This window comes from Megalobrama amblycephala, linkage group LG19 (genome assembly GCF_018812025.1).
Source record: "Megalobrama amblycephala isolate DHTTF-2021 linkage group LG19, ASM1881202v1, whole genome shotgun sequence".
NCBI classification, from domain to species: Eukaryota; Metazoa; Chordata; class Actinopteri; order Cypriniformes; family Xenocyprididae; genus Megalobrama; species Megalobrama amblycephala.
In genome coordinates, this window is record NC_063062.1 from 36118882 (window position 1) to 36139514 (window position 20633).

The following is a 20633-nucleotide window of genomic DNA, read 5'->3' on the forward strand; positions in this document are numbered from 1 at the left end:
ATGCATTGAGCTCACTCTGTTATGTTTACCTGATTTGCTTCAAATTTCATCAGTGTAATGCCAATACACAGCAGATGTAGACCTGTGACAGGATTTTTGATATTTTAAATATTGTTGCCATGGCAGCACGTCAAACTTTAATAATATTCTTGAGTGTTTTTAAGGCACTGAACATGCTTCAAATAGCATGAAACTCGACACACACATCAATATTGTCAACCAGTAGACATGGACAAAGCCATAGAAATGGGCGTGATGGAGGGGCTCAGTAGCCCCACCTTTTGACAAAAGTGGGAGGGTTAGTTTGTCCTACAGTCACCAAACTCGGTACACATATTGTTCTCATCAAGCCGGACAACTTTCTAATTTACATTCATTAGCTCCGACCAACAGGAAGTGAGCTATTTTGGTTTGCATGTTATTTTTTTTGAAAAAACAGGTTATGATTTTTATACTATTACTCCTACAGGGTTTATACAATTTATGCCAAACTTTTTTAACTTGGTGCTCATACATTGAAGTTGTTTAATTGCAAACGGATTTTGGATATCTCAAATGGTTTGGCCGTGGCGAGGCAACAAATTTATAGCAAGAAAAGGGAAACAAAGTGTTATAACTTCTGCGTACATTAATTGATTTTGATGAATCTTTGGCTGTGTGTTCGTTGTACAAGGCTGATCACATAGATGTGACTATTGTGAGTCAAAGTTATAGCGCCACCAACTGGCAGCAGGAAATGTGTTACTTTCAGCATGCTTTGAGATCACCATCTTATTTTTACCCGATTTTCTTCATTTAAATAATGTCAAAACATGGCAGATGTAGACCTTTTTAAAGAATCGTGATATCTCAAACACAGTTGATCTGGCAACAAATCAAACTTTAATATTCATTTTGGATGCTTTTGAGACTCTTAGCACGCTTAAAATTGTTTGAAACTCCACACACACGTCAGGATTGTTAGCCAGTAGACATGTGCAAAGCTTTAGAAACGGGCAGGGAGGAGGGGCTCTATAGCGCCACTTTATATTGCAGTAAATGTAGAGTGAATTTGACATAGTCCTTCAATGTTTAACCATTTTAACTGCCTATTGCCTGCTGTGCACAGTTGCCCTGAAGACACCGGGGTGACGGTGCCACCGGGCTTGGGTGCTATGACTGCTCGCAGCTATATTTTTATTTATTTATTTATTTTTTTTTTTTTTTTAAGTTTATGAAAAAGTAATTTAAAGTTAGTTGAATTCTGTCTGAAATGTTCAGAGCAATCATAAGAATACTGATTTTAGTTCAAATTCTGAAGTTAAGCCTTTGATTAAAAAATGAGTTTGCTGTCACAAAAAGTGCCTATTTCAGGCTTTAGTATAGCAAAAGTGTGAGATTTTATGTAACTTTTATATTTGCAATTACTGAATTGGTGTAAGGGACATCTGATTAATAGGAAAATAATTTTATAATAATATTCAGAGAGCTCCCATAGTGTCCATAACTTATAATAATGATCAATAATAATAGGGATTTGATGCCTGAGATGGGAAAATGTTTTTCTGGAAGTTAAATATGTCATTAATGTTGTGGGGTTTTCAGAAAAGTAATACATTTTGGTAAAAAAATCTAAAAATGTGTACATCGTACTGGTTTTGTGGAATGACTCATATAGAGAATTGTGTGTTGTTTTTTGCAAAAAGTGTTATGATATTGAAAACTGAGTCGAAAGTGTGTGGTTCTGGTGTTTGAGTGTCAGGTTTCAGAAATTGTGTGACAAGTAAGGATTTTGTGTGTAAGCAGTTGGAAAAAAAAAAAAAAAGGAGCTGCAATTGTTCTTCTCTGATATATTAAAGTTTTGGTTGTCTCTATGAGCTACTGTGAAAACATTTGAGAAATGTTTGCACAGTGTTTTGAGAAAATGAAACATGTGATTATAATTTGCATGAATTGAAGGGCAACCTGTAAAAACCTGTTTAGGGACATTCTAAAACGTCCAAGAGCTTTCTGTCCCTCCATTGAAAATGTATGTATGGTAGACTGTCCATGTCCAGAAAGGTAATAAAAACATCACCAAAGTAGTCCATGTGACATCAGAGGGTCAGTTAGAATTTGTTGAAGCATCGTAAATACATTTTGGTCCAAAAATAACAAAAACTACGACTTTATTCAGCATTGTCTTCTCTTCCGGAATCCTTTCCATTGAATTGATTCCATTGAATCCTTTCATCTCTCGGCGTTGGTAATGCCCTTTTATGTCATTGTTTTTGGCGATTAGGACATCTGCGACATGTACACCTACGCACCATTTTAAAAAATATAGCAATACTAAAATACAAACAATGTAGAATAGCTTGAATACAGCGTCCGTCTCCCTCAGACTGTAAACGATGCTCAGGCACACCGGATAACACGTCAGCAGCGTCTTACGTCAGCAGTGTCACTGTGGAGTCGTGAACCCGGATTGACAACAGACCCGGAAGAGAATACAATGCTGAATAAAGTCGTAGTTTTTGTTATTTTTGGACCAAAATGTATTTTCGATGCTTCAAAAACTTCTAACTAACCCACTGATGTCACATGGACTACTTTGATGATTTTTTTATTACCTTCCTGGACATGGACAGTATACTGTACATACATTTTCAATGGAGGAACAGAAAGCTCTCGGACTAAATCTAAAATATCTTAAACTGTGTTCCAAAGATGAACGGAGGTCTTATGGGTTTGAAACGACATGAGGGTGAGTCATTAATGACATAATTTAAATTTTTGGGTGAACTAACCCTTTAATGTGAAGAAAGCTTAACGTGGCTTAATGTACTAAGACAGTGATTTTAACCGATCAAACTCACTAAATATGATCTTAACGTGTTTAATAACACATTAAGCCTTTTCTTTTAATGGTTTTCTATGAGAGGAAAAGGCTTAACATGTTATTAAACACGTTAAGATCATATTCTGGGCTCATCTGATTTTTTGCACATAGTATACTTTATTAGTATGATATTTAGTGAGTTTGGTCGGTTAAAATCACTGTCTTTGTACATTAAGCCACGTTAAGCATTTTTAGCATTTAGAATGTCCCCCTGTTGAGGACAATTACAAAGTGTTCAGATCTCTGTGTTAACTGTTTTGAGAACAATGACTTGAGTTTAGAGAAATGTGTCAAATCAATTGAGAAAAACTCTAAAAGTCGAATCTTAATTTTTTAGCCCCCATCCCTACTTATTTTTTGCCATATTCTGTATTGTTTCCTTTTAAAAAAATATTAATATTCAAATTATATTACCGTAATATAAAATGTGAGTTTCTGCATCACTTTCAAATGTTCTCTGTACTTTTGTTTAATGTTTGTGCCAAATCACGACTGTGAGAAGCAAGCATGAGGATTTTTAATTACCATGTTAATGGATAATACAAACAATTTTTTGTTAGTTCATACGGCATGAACTAATTTATATAAACTGAGAACAAATACTTTTAGCCTACTTAAAGACACAGAGGTATGGGCATTTCATGTCAAAATATAGGCCTACGTGTATCTAATCATTGCAAATCCTTGAACAAGTGAAACATGCATTTAAGCCAATGAGACATATCAGAAGGTGTATATGGTGAGTGTGTGATATTTCTGTCATGATGTGGTGAACGAATTTATGTTTATATATTTATATTAAGTGTTTATCTGCTAAAAATATTGAATCTGTTCACGTCTTTCACATTTTATCATTAAAGGTTTTGTTGCATTTGTCAAAAAATGTTAATATTGAATAAATATTAATTAATAAAACGTATTCCTTTCCTTTTCAGAGATGAAAAGACTGATCGTTCTGCAGAAATGCCATGATATGGGCTTACAGTACAGTCCAAAAGTTTGGAACCACTAAGATTTTTTATGTTTTTAAAAGAAGTTTCGTCTGCTCACCAAGGCTACATTTATTTAATTAAAAATACAGTAAAAAACAGTAATATTGTGAAATATTATTACAATTTAAAATAACTGTGTACTATTTAAATATATTTGACAAAGTAATTTATTCCTGTGATGCAAAGCGTCTCGGTTACGTATGTAACCCTCGTTCCCTGAAGGAGGGAACGGAGACGTACGTCAGTAGTGACCGACGAATTGGGATATCGCTTAGAGAGCCCTATCATCTTCGTGTAAACTAAAACAAGCCAATGGAATTGGCGTGCGATATTTGCATAATGCGCACCGCCCCCGACAGGTGTATATAAATAGGAAGCGGATGCAATCGCACTCTGTTTTTCGCTGAGGAGACAACTGGTGTCCGCGCTACAGCGAGGGTACAGAAACTGTGGCGACGGGACGTACGTCTCCGTTCCCTCCTTCAGGGAACGAGGGTTACATACGTAACCGAGACGTTCCCTTTCAGTCGGTCACGTTCGACGTACGTCAGTAGTGACCGACGAATTGGGATCCCAACTAAAGCGCCACAGTTACGAAACCCCTTCCAGTGCCCAGCGCAAGCTCCGCCGCCCATAGCACCGGCTGGCGGTGAAGGGGGCGAGCTTACACCGAGAGAGTCTACTGCTGTCTAACCAATACCCACTAAGTAAACTAGACTACACTGGGGAAGCGAACCCGAAGGGGACGCTGCGGAGACCACTACCTACCCAATGGGGGAGGAGTTTACGTGGGAATACACATATGGACTGGCCCGGGGGGCAGTACGCATATGGAGTCCCTGGGATGGCTCCACCTGGTTAGGGGGAGACTCATCTGACAGGTGACAGCAGAGCTGGCTCTGCTAAGGGAAAGACACGGACTCGGCCCGTAGGGAGTTTTAAACCGTGGAAAATACACATATGGGACCGCTCACGTAGAGGGGTCACGACATATGGGCCCCAGCCAACAGACAGCGTCAGCGACGGATGTAGGCCTGGCATCAGACACTCCGCAATGTCCGAGCCGATGGGGGAGGCGGAGGAGCTCGACAGGGTTCGCCAAGCGGGGAACACGACTGGAGAGAAGTATGCACGTATCCGGCCAGTGGCGGGAATGGCATTGCAAGCCGACACTTAGAGTGGGTACAACACGTCTACCGACTAGTGGATGCGAGTACACGTGAAGATACCGGCTCTACACGTAGGCTATAAAACCTAGCGAACGTGTTGGGTGTCGTCCCAGCCCGCAGCTCTACAAATATCTGTCAGCGAGGCGCCATGAGCCAGCGCCCAGGAAGAGGCCACCCCTCTGGTGGAGTGGGCTCTCAACCCGAGCGGGCAAGGCACGCCCTGGGAATCATACGCCAAGGCGATGGCATCCACTATCCAGTGGGCCATCCTCTGCTTGGAGACAGCCTTTCCCTTCTGCTGGCCTCCGTAACAGATGAAGAGCTGATCTGAGGTCCTGAAGCTTCGCGTTCTATCCACGTAAACGCGCAGAGCGCGGACGGGACAGAGCAAAGCTAGGGCTGGGTCTGCCTCCTCCGAGGGCAGCGCTTGCAGGTTCACTACCTGATCTCTGAAGGGAGTGGTAGGAACCTTGGGCACGTATCCAGGCCGGGGTCTCAGGATGACGTGAGAATCACCGGGCCCGAATTCTAGGCACGTTTCGTCGACCGAAAATGCATGCAGATCCCCTACCCTCTTCAGGGAAGCCAATGCAACCAGAAGAACCGTCTTAAGAGACAATAGTTTCAGGTCGACTGATTGCAAAGGCTCAAAGGGATGACCCCGGAGAGCTGTGAGAACCAGGGTCAAATCCCAAGAGGGTACGGAGGAAGGGCGAGGAGGATTGAGTCTCCTGGCCCCCCTCAGGAATCTGACGATCAGATCGTGTCTCCCCAGGGACTTACCCTCAACTGCATGGTGATGTGCGGCAATAGCGGCAACATACACCTTGAGGGTGGAGGGAGACAGCCTTCGCTCCAACCCAACTTGCAGAAAGGAAAGCACGGATCCGACCGAACATGATCGGGGGTCCTCTTGGCGAGAGGCGCACCATTCGACGAACAGGTTCCACTTCAACGCATAGAGATTCCTAGTGGAAGGAGCTCTAGCGGAAGTGATGGTGTCTACAACCGCTTGCGGGAGATCACTCAGAACCTCTGCATCCCGTCCAGGGACCACACGTGGAGGTTCCACAGATCGGGACGCGGGTGCCACAGGGTGCCCCGTCTCTGAGTCAGGGGGTCCTACCTCAGAGGAATCGGCCAGGGAGATGCTGTCGCGAGGAGAATGAGGTCTGAGAACCAGGTCCGAGTGGGCCAGTACGGAGCCACTAACAGAACCTGCTCCCCGTCCTCCCTGACCTTGCACATGAGTTGTGCGAGAAGGCTCACTGGGGGAGACGCATGTTTGCGCAGACCCGGGGGCCAGCTGTGTGCCAGGGCATCCGTGCCGAGCGTGCCGCCGGACAGGGAATAAAACCACTGGCAGAGGGCAGCTTCCGGGGAGGCAAACAGGACTACCTGGGCCTCGCCGAAACGCTGCCAAATCAGCTGGACCGCCTGGGGGTGGAGCCGCCACTCGCCCGCAAGTAGATGCTGCCGTGACAGCTCGTCGGCTGCACGGTTGAGCACACCTGAGACACGAGTGGCCCGAAGGGACCTCAGAACCTTCTGACTCCACAACAAGAGATGGCGGGCGAGTTGCGACATGCGACGGAAGCGTAGACCACCTTGACGGTCGATGTACGCAACGGCCGCAGTGCTGTGTGAGCGGACTAGAACGTGCTTGCCTGACAACAGCTTCTTGAAGCGGGCCAGCGCAAGACGAACCGCTAGCAACTCGAGGCAATTGATATGCCAATGCAGCTGAGGCCCCGTCCAAAGACCTGTCACTGCCTGCCCGTTGTACGTGGCCCCCTATCCCGTGGCAGAGGCATCTGTGGAGACCACAGCGTGCCTGGACACTCGTTCGAGGGGTACTCCGGCCCGCAGGAACGAAGGGTCCGACCACCGGACAAGGGTGCGACGGCAGCTCGGTGTCACGGGGACACAGAGCGTGCCGCACTGCCACGCCCATCTCGGGACCCGGCCGCGGAGCCAGTGTTGAAGCGGTCTCATATGAAGCAATCCGAGCAGCGTTACCGCGGCTGCAGATGCCATATGCCCCAGGAGCCTCTGAAAATCTTTCAGTGGAGCCGCTGTCCTGCGCTTGAGCGAGCTCAGGCAGTTCAACACCAACTGGACGCGCGCCTCGGTGAGACGCGCAGTCCGTGCGACCGAGTCTAGCTCGAGACCGAGACAAGAGATCCTCTGCCCGGGGGCGAGTTTGCTCTTGTCCCAGTTGACCTGAAGACCCAACCGGCTGGGAGCTACAACCATGTCGGGTAGGACTTTGTACTGACATGCCCGACCCTCGAACGCAGACCGACCTAGGAAGGGTCTGTGTCGAGGCAGAATCGAGGCATGAAAGCACGCGTCCTTCAGGTCCATTGCTGCAAACCAATCCTGGGGACGGTCCAGGATTGGCCGTAGCCCACCGCCCTTTCTCGGTACAATGAAGCAGGGGCTGTAGAACCCCGACTTCATATCGGCTGGAGGGACCGGCTCGATTGTATCCTTCGCCAGGAGGACAACAATCTCCGCCCGGAGAACAGGTGCATTGTCCAACGACACCTGAGTGAAGTGGACAGCCCTGAAGACCGGGGGACGCCGGGCGAACTGAATCGCATAGCCGAGTCTGATAGTACGAATGAGCCAACTGGACAGGCTGGGGAGCGTGATCCACGCTCCCAGACACTGAGCCAGCGGGACCAAAGGCACCACAGACGCACCGGGGGTGGGGCAGCAAGGCAGAGAGGGACCCGACCCGGACGGCTTGGGGGCGGCCCGGAGTGGGGTCGGACTCTGCGAGGCAGCAGTGTGCATGGGAGACAGCGCACGGGGCACGGTCTGCACCAACACACTGCCACCTGCTGGCGAATGGGGAGGGAGCTGTCAGCGGCGAGGCGGAGCCTGGCACACTGGCAGACACCCCTTGTTGTGACCTGGAGTTTGAGGAAACTGCTCTTTTTGTGAAAAAGTGGGTACCGCTGGACTCCGGAGAGCCAGCGGCGGTGGACAGACAAACACAAATTCCCCCCGGCCCTCCTCCGGGGGTGGGAGAGATGGTGGAAAACTCTCCCGAAGAGCAAGATCCTTCCCCTCCAGATTGCCCGTCTCAGTGCCGTGTCTTGCTCTTGCGTTTACCACCGGGCTTAGCGGAGACGGGCTGGGCACCACGCCCGCGACCGGCACCCTGCTGTCTGGCTGGTGTAGGCTGCTGCTTTGCCGTCTTAGCAGGGGCGGAGGACGATGCAGGCGGGCGCCCTCGGCGACGAGCGGGCTGAGGCTGAGCCACGGGCGGCTGGGTGGAGGCAGCAGCGGACCGCCGTGGCATGACGTGACTGATAGCCTCAGCCTGCTTCTGTGCAGCGGAGAACTGTTGGGCGAAGCTCTCCACCGCGTCGCCGAATAGGCCGACCGGGGACACGGGGGAATTTAGGAACCGCTGCTTGTCGGCATCCCGCATGTCCGCGAGGGTCAGCCAGAGGTGGCGCTGCTGGACTACCAAGGTAGACATCGCGTGACCAACAGCGCGTGCTGTCACCTTCGTTGCCCGGAGGGCAAGGTCAGTGGCAGCGCGCAGCTCCCCCAGCAGCTGTTGGTCAGGACCTTCCTGGGGCATCTCCGACAGCGCCTTTGCTTGGTGAACCTGCAAGAGGGCCATCGCGTGCAGGGCGGAGGCAGCCTGCCCACAGGAACTGTAAGCTTTCTCAGTCAGACCGGCTGAGAACTTACAGGCCCGGGACGGGAGACGCGGCTCACCACGCCAGCCGGTGGCTGTTGGACACAACTGCATCGCAACAGACCGCTCGACTGGCGGGATCCTCGCGTACCCCCTGGCTACCCCGCCGTCCAGGGAGGTGAAGGCGGACGGGGGGCCAGGCCTGGTACGGGCACTATACGGTGTCTGCCAAGACCTGGTCACCTCATCATGCACCTCCGGGAAGAAAGGCATTGGGGCGGGACGCTGGGGCTGCCCAGCGCGACCCCCCCCAAGTACCAATCATCCAGCCGAGATGGGCCGGGACAGGGTGGAGGGTTCCACTCGAGCCCGACGCACAAGGCTGCCCGAGAGAGCACAGCCGAGAGTTCGGGATCCGACTCGGCCACCGCTACCGTCCCGGAGGGCGGCAGCGCGTCCGGATCTTCCTCCCCGAATTCTCAAACTCGCCTTCCGACGCAGCGACCGACATCTGATCCTCCGCCGGCGCACCGAAGGTAACGGCTGGACAGTCCGAAGAGGGCCCAGCGGAAACCAACGGGCGAAAGATGGGTTGCGGTGCTGGCGAGGGGGCAGGGGCCCGAGGAGCGTTTCCGCTCGGCGGGGGAGCCCTGACCGTTATCCTCAGGCCGCCCTCCCTATACAGCGCCGTACCGTCCTTCCGGTTCCCAGGGCCGGAAAAAACGGTCGTACGCGGCATAGGAGAGGGGACTCCCGCTTCCTGAGACTTCAGGAAGGAGAGCCTCGACCTCAGCACCACGATGGTCATGTTCCCGCAATGGGAACATGAACCATCCACAAAAGCTGCCTCAGCGTGCTGAACGCCCAAACACGAGATGCAGCGATTGTGCCCATCAGCAGGGACCAGGGAACGACCGCACCCAGTAACGCACAGACGAAATGACATACTGTCAGGGTTCGTCTGTAAAGCTCTTTTAGAAGGGGAAGTCAACTCACTCGTGCTGAAGCACCCAGGGAGCGACGCGATGTGTCAGGTACACCACTCCCTGACACACCGAGGAACCGGCCCAAATCGCTCACACACACACTCTTTGTGTTGCTGTGAAAACAGCAGTTTTAGAGCTTATAGCTCAGCTCCTCGGACACTCGCGACCTCGCTGAACGTGCCCTCTTCACCAGCACTGAAGCTCGCTGTAACCCTCTTCTTGAGGCAATGTTTTAATTCAGAAAACAAACGAAGAAAGGAGTCTTCAAACAGGACACCAGTGAATGGCTCCGAAGCGAAAGACAGAGTGCGATTGCATCCGCTTCCTATTTATATACACCTGTCGGGGGCGGTGCGCATTATGCAAATATCGCACGCCAATTCCATTGGCTTGTTTTAGTTTACACGAAGATGATAGGGCTCTCTAAGCGATATCCCAATTCGTCGGTCACTACTGACGTACGTCGAACGTGACCGACTGAAAGGGAACTGAATTTTCAGCATCGTTACTCCAGTCTTCAGTGTCCTTCAGATACTTCAGAAATCATTCTAATATACTGATTTGCTGCTCAATAAACATTTATGATTATTTTCAATGTTGAAAACAGTTGTGTACTTTTTTTTTTCAGGATTCCTTGATGAATAGAAAGTTCAAAAGAACAGCATTTATCTGAAATACAAAGCTTCTGTAGCATTATACACTACCGTTCAAAAGTTTGGGGTCAGTAAGAATTTTTATTTTTATTTTTTTGAAAAGAAATGAAAGAAATGAATACTTTTATTCAGCAAGGATGCATTAAATCAATCAAAAGTGGCAGTAAAGACATTTATAATGTTACAAAAGATTAGATTTCAGATAAACACTGTTCTTTTGAACTTTCTATTCATCAAATAATCCTGAAAAAAAAAATATTGTACACAAATATTTTGTACAATTGTAAACATTAAATGTTTCTTGAGCAGCAGATCAGCATATTAGAATGATTTCTGAAGGATCATGTGACACTGAAGACTGGAGTAATGATGCTGAAAATTCAGCTTTGATCACAGGAATAAATTACTTTGTGAAATATATTCAAATAGAAAACAGTTATTTTAAATTGTAATAATATTTCACAATATTACTGTTTTTTACTGTATTTTTAAATAAATAAATGTAGCCTTGGTGAGCAGACGAAACTTCTTTTAAAAACATTAAAAATCTTAGTGGTTCCAAACTTTTGGACTGTACTGTATATGTCAGCATTTTTTCAAAACAGCTGAAAGTTAAAGTAAATTCGGAGGCTACTTGATGATACATGTAGTGACATAGAATAGAATATAATAGATATAGAATATAATAGTCTACAATAAGACATTAAGGCGAAAAGGAAAACGTCAGACAAAATATAAGAAAAGTTTAGGCTACCTTTTGAAAACATCGCGACAGAGTTGATGAGCAGTCATCAAAAATCACGTTTCAAAATCCTTTAAGCTCTTCAGATTTGACTGGCTGACACAGATGCATTTCACCAAACATGTCCGGCACGATTTGCACACGGTTTCATGTCCCATAAGTACCAATTTTCTTCTTCTTTTAGAAGTCTGACCAGTTTCTATAATTTGCAGACATGTTGCTCCATTGTGTTTGATGTTGCTCTGATCTGTTCTGAGGTGGGTTGTGCAATTTAAGTCAACTATGCTTCCTGTCTTCATCTAACCTACATAAGAGTTTGCTGATTTGAACTTTAATTATTAAGTGTCTTAAGTTTTTTATGTTCTTAAGTTATGCATTTTTTATGCAAAAATAAATAGGCAACCTAGCTTATAGGCCTTCTTTATTTTAATATAGGCTACGTAAAAGTGATCGTTATCCAGTATTTTCATATTGCAGTCAAAAATAAATTGAAACCATTTACTCGGGTCTTATGGTCTCTTAGAAACATGAGAAATATGATTTTTCACTGAAGACTTTGAATGTCATAAAATGTATGTAAAATGTCCTTTCTTGGCTTTCTTGGCTGTTACAGACATTTCATACCGAACTTTCCAGTTGAGCTGCAGTGCTAACACACCTTACACGGAAAGACAAACCACAGAAAGTAGTATGGGGGGATGGAGGGTGAGATGCTTTTATTTATGTATTTATATCGTCACCTGGTCTGTGTGACATACAGTCCTTACATAATTTACATCTATTATTTCCACACTTGGACAATAAAACTGTTTATATTTCAAAAAGTTTAATTGTCCTTCATTCGTCATGTTTTGGTAAGATGGCATTAACTGGGGAATGAAGACGCTATGGGGGATGTTCAGTTATAGGCGCACATATCAACGAACATCACAACACGCTTCATTTATCAGTTCAGTTTTCATTAAATAAGGACATGACACATTTGTTTTGTTACTAAGTTTGATGAATAAAGACAATTGCCTTTGTCATCTGCTCTGGCATAGATGCTGCCGTTCACTTCCTGGTTGGATCGGCAGTTTCCCAAGGGGGAGGGGCGCTTTCAAGGTTGCGCCCTCGCTGCAGACTGTAGCGCGGTGACGTCACGTATTTTGACGTCACGTATGTTACGTATTGCATGTCTTTAAAACGCATGCGCCATAACGTGGTGACAGCGCATGCATGTCCTATATGAGTTACGCGGTATTGTCACGTGTTTTGACGTCTTGTGTGACATTCCACGTCTTTAAAACACATGCGAAAACTTGACAAGTAAAAATGTTGAAAACGACAAAGAAATAATAAAAGAAAGAGCTTTATTGGCAAGTGTGCTTGCACACACAAGGAATTTTTCTTGGTGCTGAAGCTTCCAGTGCACATATACAATACAAATACAACAAGAACATAGTAATAAAAAACTAGAATGTACATTTCCTGAAGAAAATGTGAATGGTGCTTGCAGTGGCAAAACTCAGCACTCGGTTGCTATGGTGTGTCTAGGCAATTGCTATGGTGTTCTGGGTGGTTGCTAGGCGGTTGCTATGGTAACCTGGGTGGTTGCTAGGCAGTTGCTAAGGTACTTGGGGTGGTTGCTAAGTTGTTGCTAGGTGGTTGCTAGGGTGTTCTGGGTGGTTGCTAGGCAGTTGCTATGGTAACCTGGGTGGTTGCTAGGCAGTTGCTAAGGTACTTGGAGTGGTTGGTAAGGTACTTGGGGTGGTTGCTAAGGTGTTGCTAGGCAGTTGCTATGGTGTTCTGGGTGGTTGCTGGGTGGTTGCTATGGTAACCTGGTTGGTTGTTGGGGTGTTGCTAGGCAGTTTCTAAGGTACTTGAGGTGGTCACTAAGGTGTTGTTAGTCGGTAGCTAGGGTGTTCTGGGTGGTTGCTAGGCAAAGATGGTCAAAGATGGTTACTATGGAGGTTTTATAGAGTTCTTAGCATGTTCTTAGCCCACTTTAGCACTTAGCTAATCACTATTAGCATGTAGCTATTCACTGCTAGGATATGTGTGAGTGAGAAAGTGGCTGTTTCTCAATTCTAAGAACGCAGAGAACGGACTTGCGTTCTCGTGGAGTCCGGTCTTGCCAGACAACCTTGAAAGAACGATCTTGGAAGGACGCGAGGACAGAGAACGCATCATTTGAGAATTGAGATGTGCTGCGATCTTGTTGCTCAACTGACCGTCCCAGCATATTATAAGTGGCTAATGCACAATAAATACAACATAACATCACAAACAATTGTCATAACCTGTTAAAAAATTCTTTCATATTATTATAGACATTGTTTTCATATAATTTTATATCTTTTTATTTCACTGCATGTATTTATGAAAATGAGTAGCCTTTGGCTGTTATGCTTTGTCAATGTTAAGATTATTTTTTTATATGCCAAAATATGCGCTTTTGAGCGCTGAAAAGCCGTTTTTACGGCTGGTAAGAGTGAGTGCCTTCAAAGAGAGGGAGAGAGCACACGACAGGCTGCACACAATCCCTGTCTGTGTTGCGGCGGCCGTTCCCCTGCGTGCTTCAGCACGTTTAAAAGAGTAAAGTCCCTGAAAGAGCTTACACAAGTAGATTCACGTCTTTTTAAAGATGACATCCTACTTGTGTTTCTGGATGCGTCGTTCCTGTCCTCACTGACGGCCACGATCACTGTTTCACATGTCTGGGCGCGTGTTGAAATGATGTTCGTGGGTGTTTCATGTTCTCATATGAGAACATGATCACGTCGACACGCCGGTCGTGACTCTTCTTTCTCCGGGAAGCTTGAGTCCCCTCTGTTGTTGGCCAGCTGCCGCTTGTGTGTAAAAGCACAGCAGCGGGTCTGCCCGACACTCTGGGAAGACCGTGGAGATCAGCGAGAGCCAACCTCTCGCTCCTTTGCGTGTCGTGTGCCGTCGAGCTGCCGGGCTGCAGCGCGGGTTGTCACGGCAACCCAGCGCTCGCTCGGCGCTCTAGATGCGCGGTTCCCTTGCATAATCTCCATTGTAGCGCCCTCTCTGGTGCACCAGAAGAGGTCTACTTTGCTGATATGGCTTGGGTGACATGAGGTTGAGGGGTTCCTTCGGGGAACCAACCCCCTAGGGCCCTTCCCTCTCTAGCGCATTGCAAGCTGTGCAGTTTCTGGATTGGATTGCTGGTCCTTCTCATAGGGGAACCTAGCATTTCATTCAGAGCTCCAGCTGAGGGACAGATGTCGATTGCAGCATCGGAGAGAGTGCTGTTATGCTCTGGAAATGAGGGTGACGCTGCCCACTGTAATGGTGTGTGCTTATGCTGACTCAGATTCGGAGTTTACAGCCATGCTTTCCTGGGTCTTCCAGATGTGCATGGAAAACTTGGCAGTATGGGGGTATGTTGGTGCCATAAATATGGAATGCCAAAAGTGCCAAAATCTGCATAAGTTTTTCCTCTCTCACTACCCTCTTGGTTGGGGTGGCTGTACACAGACCACACCCACCCTGCATGTGAGGTCAAGGCACTCTTTTTGCATGAGGGTAGTTCTGTGCTGGGGTTGAGCTGCGCTTGTTGACTAACCGTGATCAAAGTCACGGCGCAGGCCCTCAGCCAGACGATGTCCACCTCAGTGGTCCAGAAGTGCCCCCTGGCTTACCTTGTGAGGTGCGAGAGGTTGTCAAGCTAAATGCTTTCTCAATGCTCCCATCTTACGAGGTGGCCTTTTCGGTGACACTGTCGAGGACTGAGCCCAGCGGTTCTCCTCAGTTAGTAGCGGATCGGGGAGCTTCCCATGACAAACCATTGAGTTCCTCTTGGGCCGCCCCTCGGTCTGCTCGTCGCCAAGGGTGTCGTCCCCTGCAAGAAACTCTGGCCCAGCAGGCTCTGCTGTGTCCATTGCGGGGAGATGACGCCTCCCGTCTCTGCAGCTGTTTAAGTGGTTGGAATCACCCCTGAGACGGGCGACCCAGAGATGGGTGGGGCTGCTCTTCCACCCCTGGAGGAGGGCCGGGTGGTAAATCCTTTTATTGGGTTTGTTTCTGTTCCGCCACTGACCCAAGAGGCAGCGGTACCCAAAATTAAAAGAGCAGTTCCTCCATTTCCAGGTCTGAAGAGGGTTTGGAGAGCAGTGGGAGGAGAAAAACCTCACCACTCTCATCCCCCTCTTCTGTCGCCAGCGGACAGCAGCGAGCAGCGGGCAGCCAAAGCCTCGACTGCTCCCTCTGTCCATCCGTGGAACCAGGTAAGTGTTGCCTAGCACACTGTGACGCCGCTTCGGGCCGCCTCACAAAGAGAGCCCCCCCGAGCCACGTCCCTGTGTTCCACCTCGCTGCCCCGCTGCGGGTACGCCGGTGGTCCCTTTGGTCCCGCTTGTACGGTCTCTGCAAACCTGGTTAGCGCTCCCCAGTCCGTCTCGCTGGCTCATTCGGACCATCAGGCTCGGCTATGCGATTCAGTTCGCCCGGCTTCCCCCCAAGTTCAGGGACGTCCTCTTCACTACAGTGAAAGATGTCGTTGCCCCTGTCTTGCGTGCGGAGATCGCAGTCCTACTGGTGGAGGACGCGATAGAGCCGGCCCCTCCAGCCGATATGAGGTCAGGGTTCTACAGTCCCTACTTCATTGTACCCAAAAAGAGCGGTGGGTTACGACCGATCTTGGACCTGCGAGTTTTGAATCGGAGCCTGTACAAGCTACCGTTCAAAATGCTGATGCAGAAGCGCAATTTTGAGTGCATCCGTCCCCGAGATTGGTTTGCAGTGATTGACCTGAAGGACGCATACTTCCATGTCTCGTTTCTTCCGCGACACAGGCCATTCCTGCGCTTTGCGTTCGAAGGTCGAGCATATCAGTACAGAGTCCTACCCTTCGGGCTGGCCCTGTCTCCCTGCGTCTTTACGAAAGTCGTAGGGGGACCCCTTGTTCCCATGAGAGAACAGGGTGTTCGCATTCTCAAGTACCTCGACGACTGGCTCATTCTAGCACAGTCCCGGGGTTAGTTGTGCGAACACAAGGATTTGGTGCTCAGACACCTCAGCCAGTTGGGTCTTCAGGTCAACTGGGAAAAGAGCAAACTCTCTCCTGTGCAGAGGATCTCTTTTCTCGGTATGGAGCTGGATTCGGTCGAACAGATAGCACGCCTCACAGAGGAACGTGCTCAGTTGGTGGTGAACTGCCTGAATACGTTCAATGGCAGGACAGCGGTCCCACTGAAATTCTTTCAGAGGCTCCTGGGGCATATGGCGGCTGCGGCGGCAGTAACCCCGCTTGGTCTGCTTCATATGAGACTGCTTCAACACTGGCTTCTCGGCCGAGTCCCGAGATGGGTGTGGCAACGCGGCACGTTCCGGGTGCTAATCACTCAGGAGTGCCGCCAAGCCTTCAGTCCGTGGTCGGACCCTTTGTTTCTCCGGGCAGGAGTGCCCCTAGAACAAGTGTCCCGGCATGCTGTGGTATTCACAGATGCTCCTGCCACCGGCTGGGGTGCCACGTACAACGGGCATGCAGTGTCAGTGTGACCCTATGGGGATCCCATATGGTTGGTTCCACGGTTGCTCCTAAACGAAGCCCGTGTCTTTCCCTCTGGGAGAACAGACCCTTCATCGGGTTGGAGTCACCCCAGCTCTTCCATATGTAGCACAGCCCTACAGGGTTAGTCCATATGTACTTCTCCACATAACTCCTTCGGGGAAGGATGTGGTTTGGACGGGACCCCATCTGCATTGGCACATCAATTGCCTCGAGTTGCTAGCAGTACGTCTTGCTCTGAGCCGCCTCAAAGGGCCGCTACGGGGCAAGCATGTAATGGTCCGTACGGACAACACTGCGACCGTTGCGTACATCAACCATCAAGGTGGTCTACGCTCCCGTCGCATGTCGCAACTCGCCCGCCATCTCCTCCTCTGGTGTCAGAAGCGTCTGAGGTCGCTTCATGCCATTCTTGTCCCTGGTGTGCTCAGCCATGTGGCCGACAAGCTATCACGAGCTGAGCTGCCAGGAGAGTGGTGACTCCACCCCCAGGTGGTCCAGCTGATCTGGAGAGAGTTTGGAGAGGCTCAGGTAGACCTGTTTGCCTCACCGGAAACCTCCCACTGCCAGTTGTTTTACCCCCTGTCCGAGGGAACACTCGGGACAGACGCGCTGGCACTCAGCTGCAAAGTCAGGGAGGACGAGGAGCAGGTCCTCTTAGTTGCGCCCTATTGGCCCGACCAGACCTGGTTCCCAGAACTTTCACTCCTTGCGACAGCCCTCCCTGGCCCATTCCTCTGAGGAAGGACCTTCTTCTCAGAGACGGGGCACTCTTTGGCACCCGCGTCCAGACCTCTGGAAACTCCATGTCTGGTCCCTGGACGGGACGCGGAGGTTCTAGGTGACTTACCCCCTGAGGTACTTAACACCATCACTTCGGCACTTGCACTGTCTACGAGACGTGCTTACGCCTCGAAGTGGAACCTGTTCGTCGAGTGGTGCTCTTCTCGCCGAGAAGACCCCGAGGATGCTCGATCGGAGTCGTGCTTTCCTTCTTGCAGCAAGGGTTGGAGCGTAGGCTGTCCCCCTCCACCCTCAAAGTCCATACTGCTGCTATCTCCGCTTACCACGACCACATAGATGGCAAATCTGTTGGTCAGCATGACCTGGTCGTCAGGTTCCTTAGGGGGGCGAGACGGTTAAATCCTCCTCGTCCCCCCTCCATACCCTCTTGGGACCTCAATCTGGTGCTAAGAGGACTTCAGATTGCTCCCTTTGAGCCTTTGCAATCAGCAGACTTAAAGATTCTGTCTATGAAGACTTTGCTGCTGGTTGCATTGGCCTCCATCAAGAGGGTAGGGGACCTGCAGTCATTTTCGGTCGACGTATCGTGCCTGGAGTTCGGGCCGGCTGATAGCCATGTGGTACTAAGACCCCGGCCTGGCTATGTGCCCAAGGTTCCTACCACTCCCTTCAGGGACCAGGTGGTGAGCCTGCAAGCGCTGCCCTCGGAGGAGGCAGACCCAGCCCTGGTTTTGCTCTGTCCAGTTCGCGCTTTGCGACAGTACATAGACAGAACCCAAAGCCTCAGGACCTCAGTCCAGCTCTTTGTCTGTTATGGAGGCCAGCAGAAGGGAAAGGCTGTCTCCAAGCAGAGGATGGCCCACTGGATAGTGGATGCCATCGCCCTGGCTTACCAAGCTCAGGGCGTGCCCTGCCCGCTCAGGTTGCATGCTCACTCCACGAGAGGTGTCGCATCCTCCTGGGCGCTGGCTCGTGGCGCCTCGCTGACAGACATTTGTAGAGCTGCGGGCTGGGCGACACCTAACACGTTCGCTAGATACTATAGCCTTCGTGTCGAGCTGGTCTCCTCCCGTGTTCTCGCCACAGGTCAGAGGCACGGAGAGGCCCCGGCTTAGTGTCGGCTTGCTGCGCTACATGCGCTTCTTTTCTCCAGAGAGTCCCTACAAGGCAGACCCTGTCGAGTCCTCCGATATCCCTTCGGCAGCCGACGTGGCAGAGCGTCTGGCGCCAGGCCTATACTCCGTTGTATCCTTGAGAACCGGGTTTAGGCTGGGTTCCATATGTGTGACCCTACGGGGATCCCATATGGTTGGTTCCACGGTTGCTCCTAAACGAAGCCCGTGTCTTTCCCTCTGGGAGAACCTACCCTTCATCGGGTTGGAGTCACCCCAGCTCTTCCATATGTAGCACAGCCCTACAGGGTTAGTCCATATGTACTTCTCCACATAACTCCTTCGGGGAAGGATGTGGCTTCCGCAGCGTTCCTTTCCCAGCGAAAGGGTACGCTTTCCCAGCGTTATCCAATAGTCTCACTGAATGGGTTTTGGGGAACAGCAGTGATCGACTCTCTCTGTGTTAGCCCTGTCCCACCATCCTCAGGCAAGGGGGTTCAGGTGGCTTACAACAGAGCGCTGGAAGGGGGCAGCTCCTGTGGCGCTTTGTTAGGGATTCCTATTCGTCAGTCTGTCCGACGTACGTCGAACGTGACCGACTGAATGGGAACGTCTCGGTTACAAAGGTAACCCTCGTTCCCTGAAGGAGGGAACGGAGACGTACGTCTCGTCGCCACAGTCGCTGTACCCCGCTGATGCTGCCGCCTATCCGGTTCGGCTCCTCAGCGAAAACCTGAAGATGCAACGCACCTGCTGCTCATTATATACCCGCGCTGCGAGGCGAGCAGCTGATGCATATGATTGCATGCCAATGTGCATTGGCTCGTTTTAGTTACACTCGAAGTAGATTGGCCTCCGTTCCCTCCTTCAGGGAACGAGGGTTACCTTTGTAACCGAGACGTTACGTCAGAAGACGTATTGTTGTTTTTCCTCCTTTTCCTTGTGTGTGGAGACGTGCGTGCGCGTGGCTCTCTCTCGCTCTCGCTCAGGTAGCTCCGCCTTGATTGAACATAGGCGACACGGATTGGTGGACTTGACGGGAATGTTCCTTTGAAAAAAGTGCCGGGATGTGGATGTGGCAGAATAGAAAGTTCAAAAGAACAGCATTTATCTGAAATACAAAGCTTCTGTAGCATTATACACTACCGTTCAAAAGCTTGGGGTCAGTAAGAATTTTTATTTTTATTTTTTTGAAAAGAAATTAAAGAAATGAATACTTTTATTCAGCAAGGATGCATTAAATCAATCAAAAGTGGCAGTAAAGACATTTATAATTTTACAAAAGATTGTACACAAATATTTTGTACAATTGTAAATATTAAATGTTTCTTGAGCAGCAGATCAGCATATTAGAATGATTTCTGAAGGATCATGTGACACTGAAGACTGGAGTAATGATGCTGAAAATTCAGCTTTGCCATCACAGGAATAAATTACTTTGTGAAATATATTCAAATAGAAAACAGTTTTTTTAAATTGTAATAATATTTCACAATATTACTGTTTTTTACTGTATTTTTAAATAAATAAATGTAGCCTTGGTGAGCAGACGAAACTTCTTTTAAAAACATTAAAAATCTTAGTGGTTCCAAACTTTTGGACTGTACTGTATATGTCAACATTTTTTCAAAACAGCTGAAAGTTAAAGTAAATTCGGAGGCTACTTGATGATACATGTAGTGACATAGAATAGAATAGAATAGATATAGAATATAATAGTCTACAATAAGACATTAAGGCGAAAAGGAAAACGTCAGACAAAATATAAGAAAAGTTTAGGCTACCTTTCGAAAACATCGCGACAGAGTTGATGAGCAGTCATCAAAAATCACGTTTCAAAATCCTTTAAGCTCTTCAGATATGACTGGCTGACACAGATGCATTTCACCAAACATGTCCGGCACGATTTGCACACGGTTTCATGTCCCATAAGTACCAATTTTCTTCTTCTTTTAGAAGTCTGACCAGTTTCTATAATTTGCAGACATGTTGCTCCATTGTGTTTGATGTTGCTCTGATCTGTTCTGAGGTGGGTTGTGCAATTTAAGTCAACTATGCTTCCTTTCTTCATCTAACCTACATAAGAGTTTGCTGATTTGAACTTTAATTATTAAGTGTCTTAAGTTTTTTATGTTCTTAAGTTATGCATTTTTTATGCAAAAATAAATAGGCAACCTAGCTTATAGGCCTTCTTTATTT

At 48.5% G+C, this 20633-nt stretch overlaps 1 protein-coding gene across 1 annotated transcript in view; it reads right to left on the reverse strand.

Moving 5' to 3' along the window:
- The window catches only part of LOC125254603, a 34495-nt gene extending 23204 nt beyond the window's left edge, over nt 1–11291 (reverse strand). Inside the window, exon 1 of the mRNA XM_048169284.1 lies at nt 11076–11291. Within this exon, the coding sequence (XP_048025241.1) occupies nt 11076–11088 (13 nt within the window). The 5' untranslated portion in view covers nt 11089–11291. The remainder of the gene's footprint in view (nt 1–11075) is intronic.
- Between the last annotated feature and the right edge of the window lie 9342 nt (nt 11292–20633).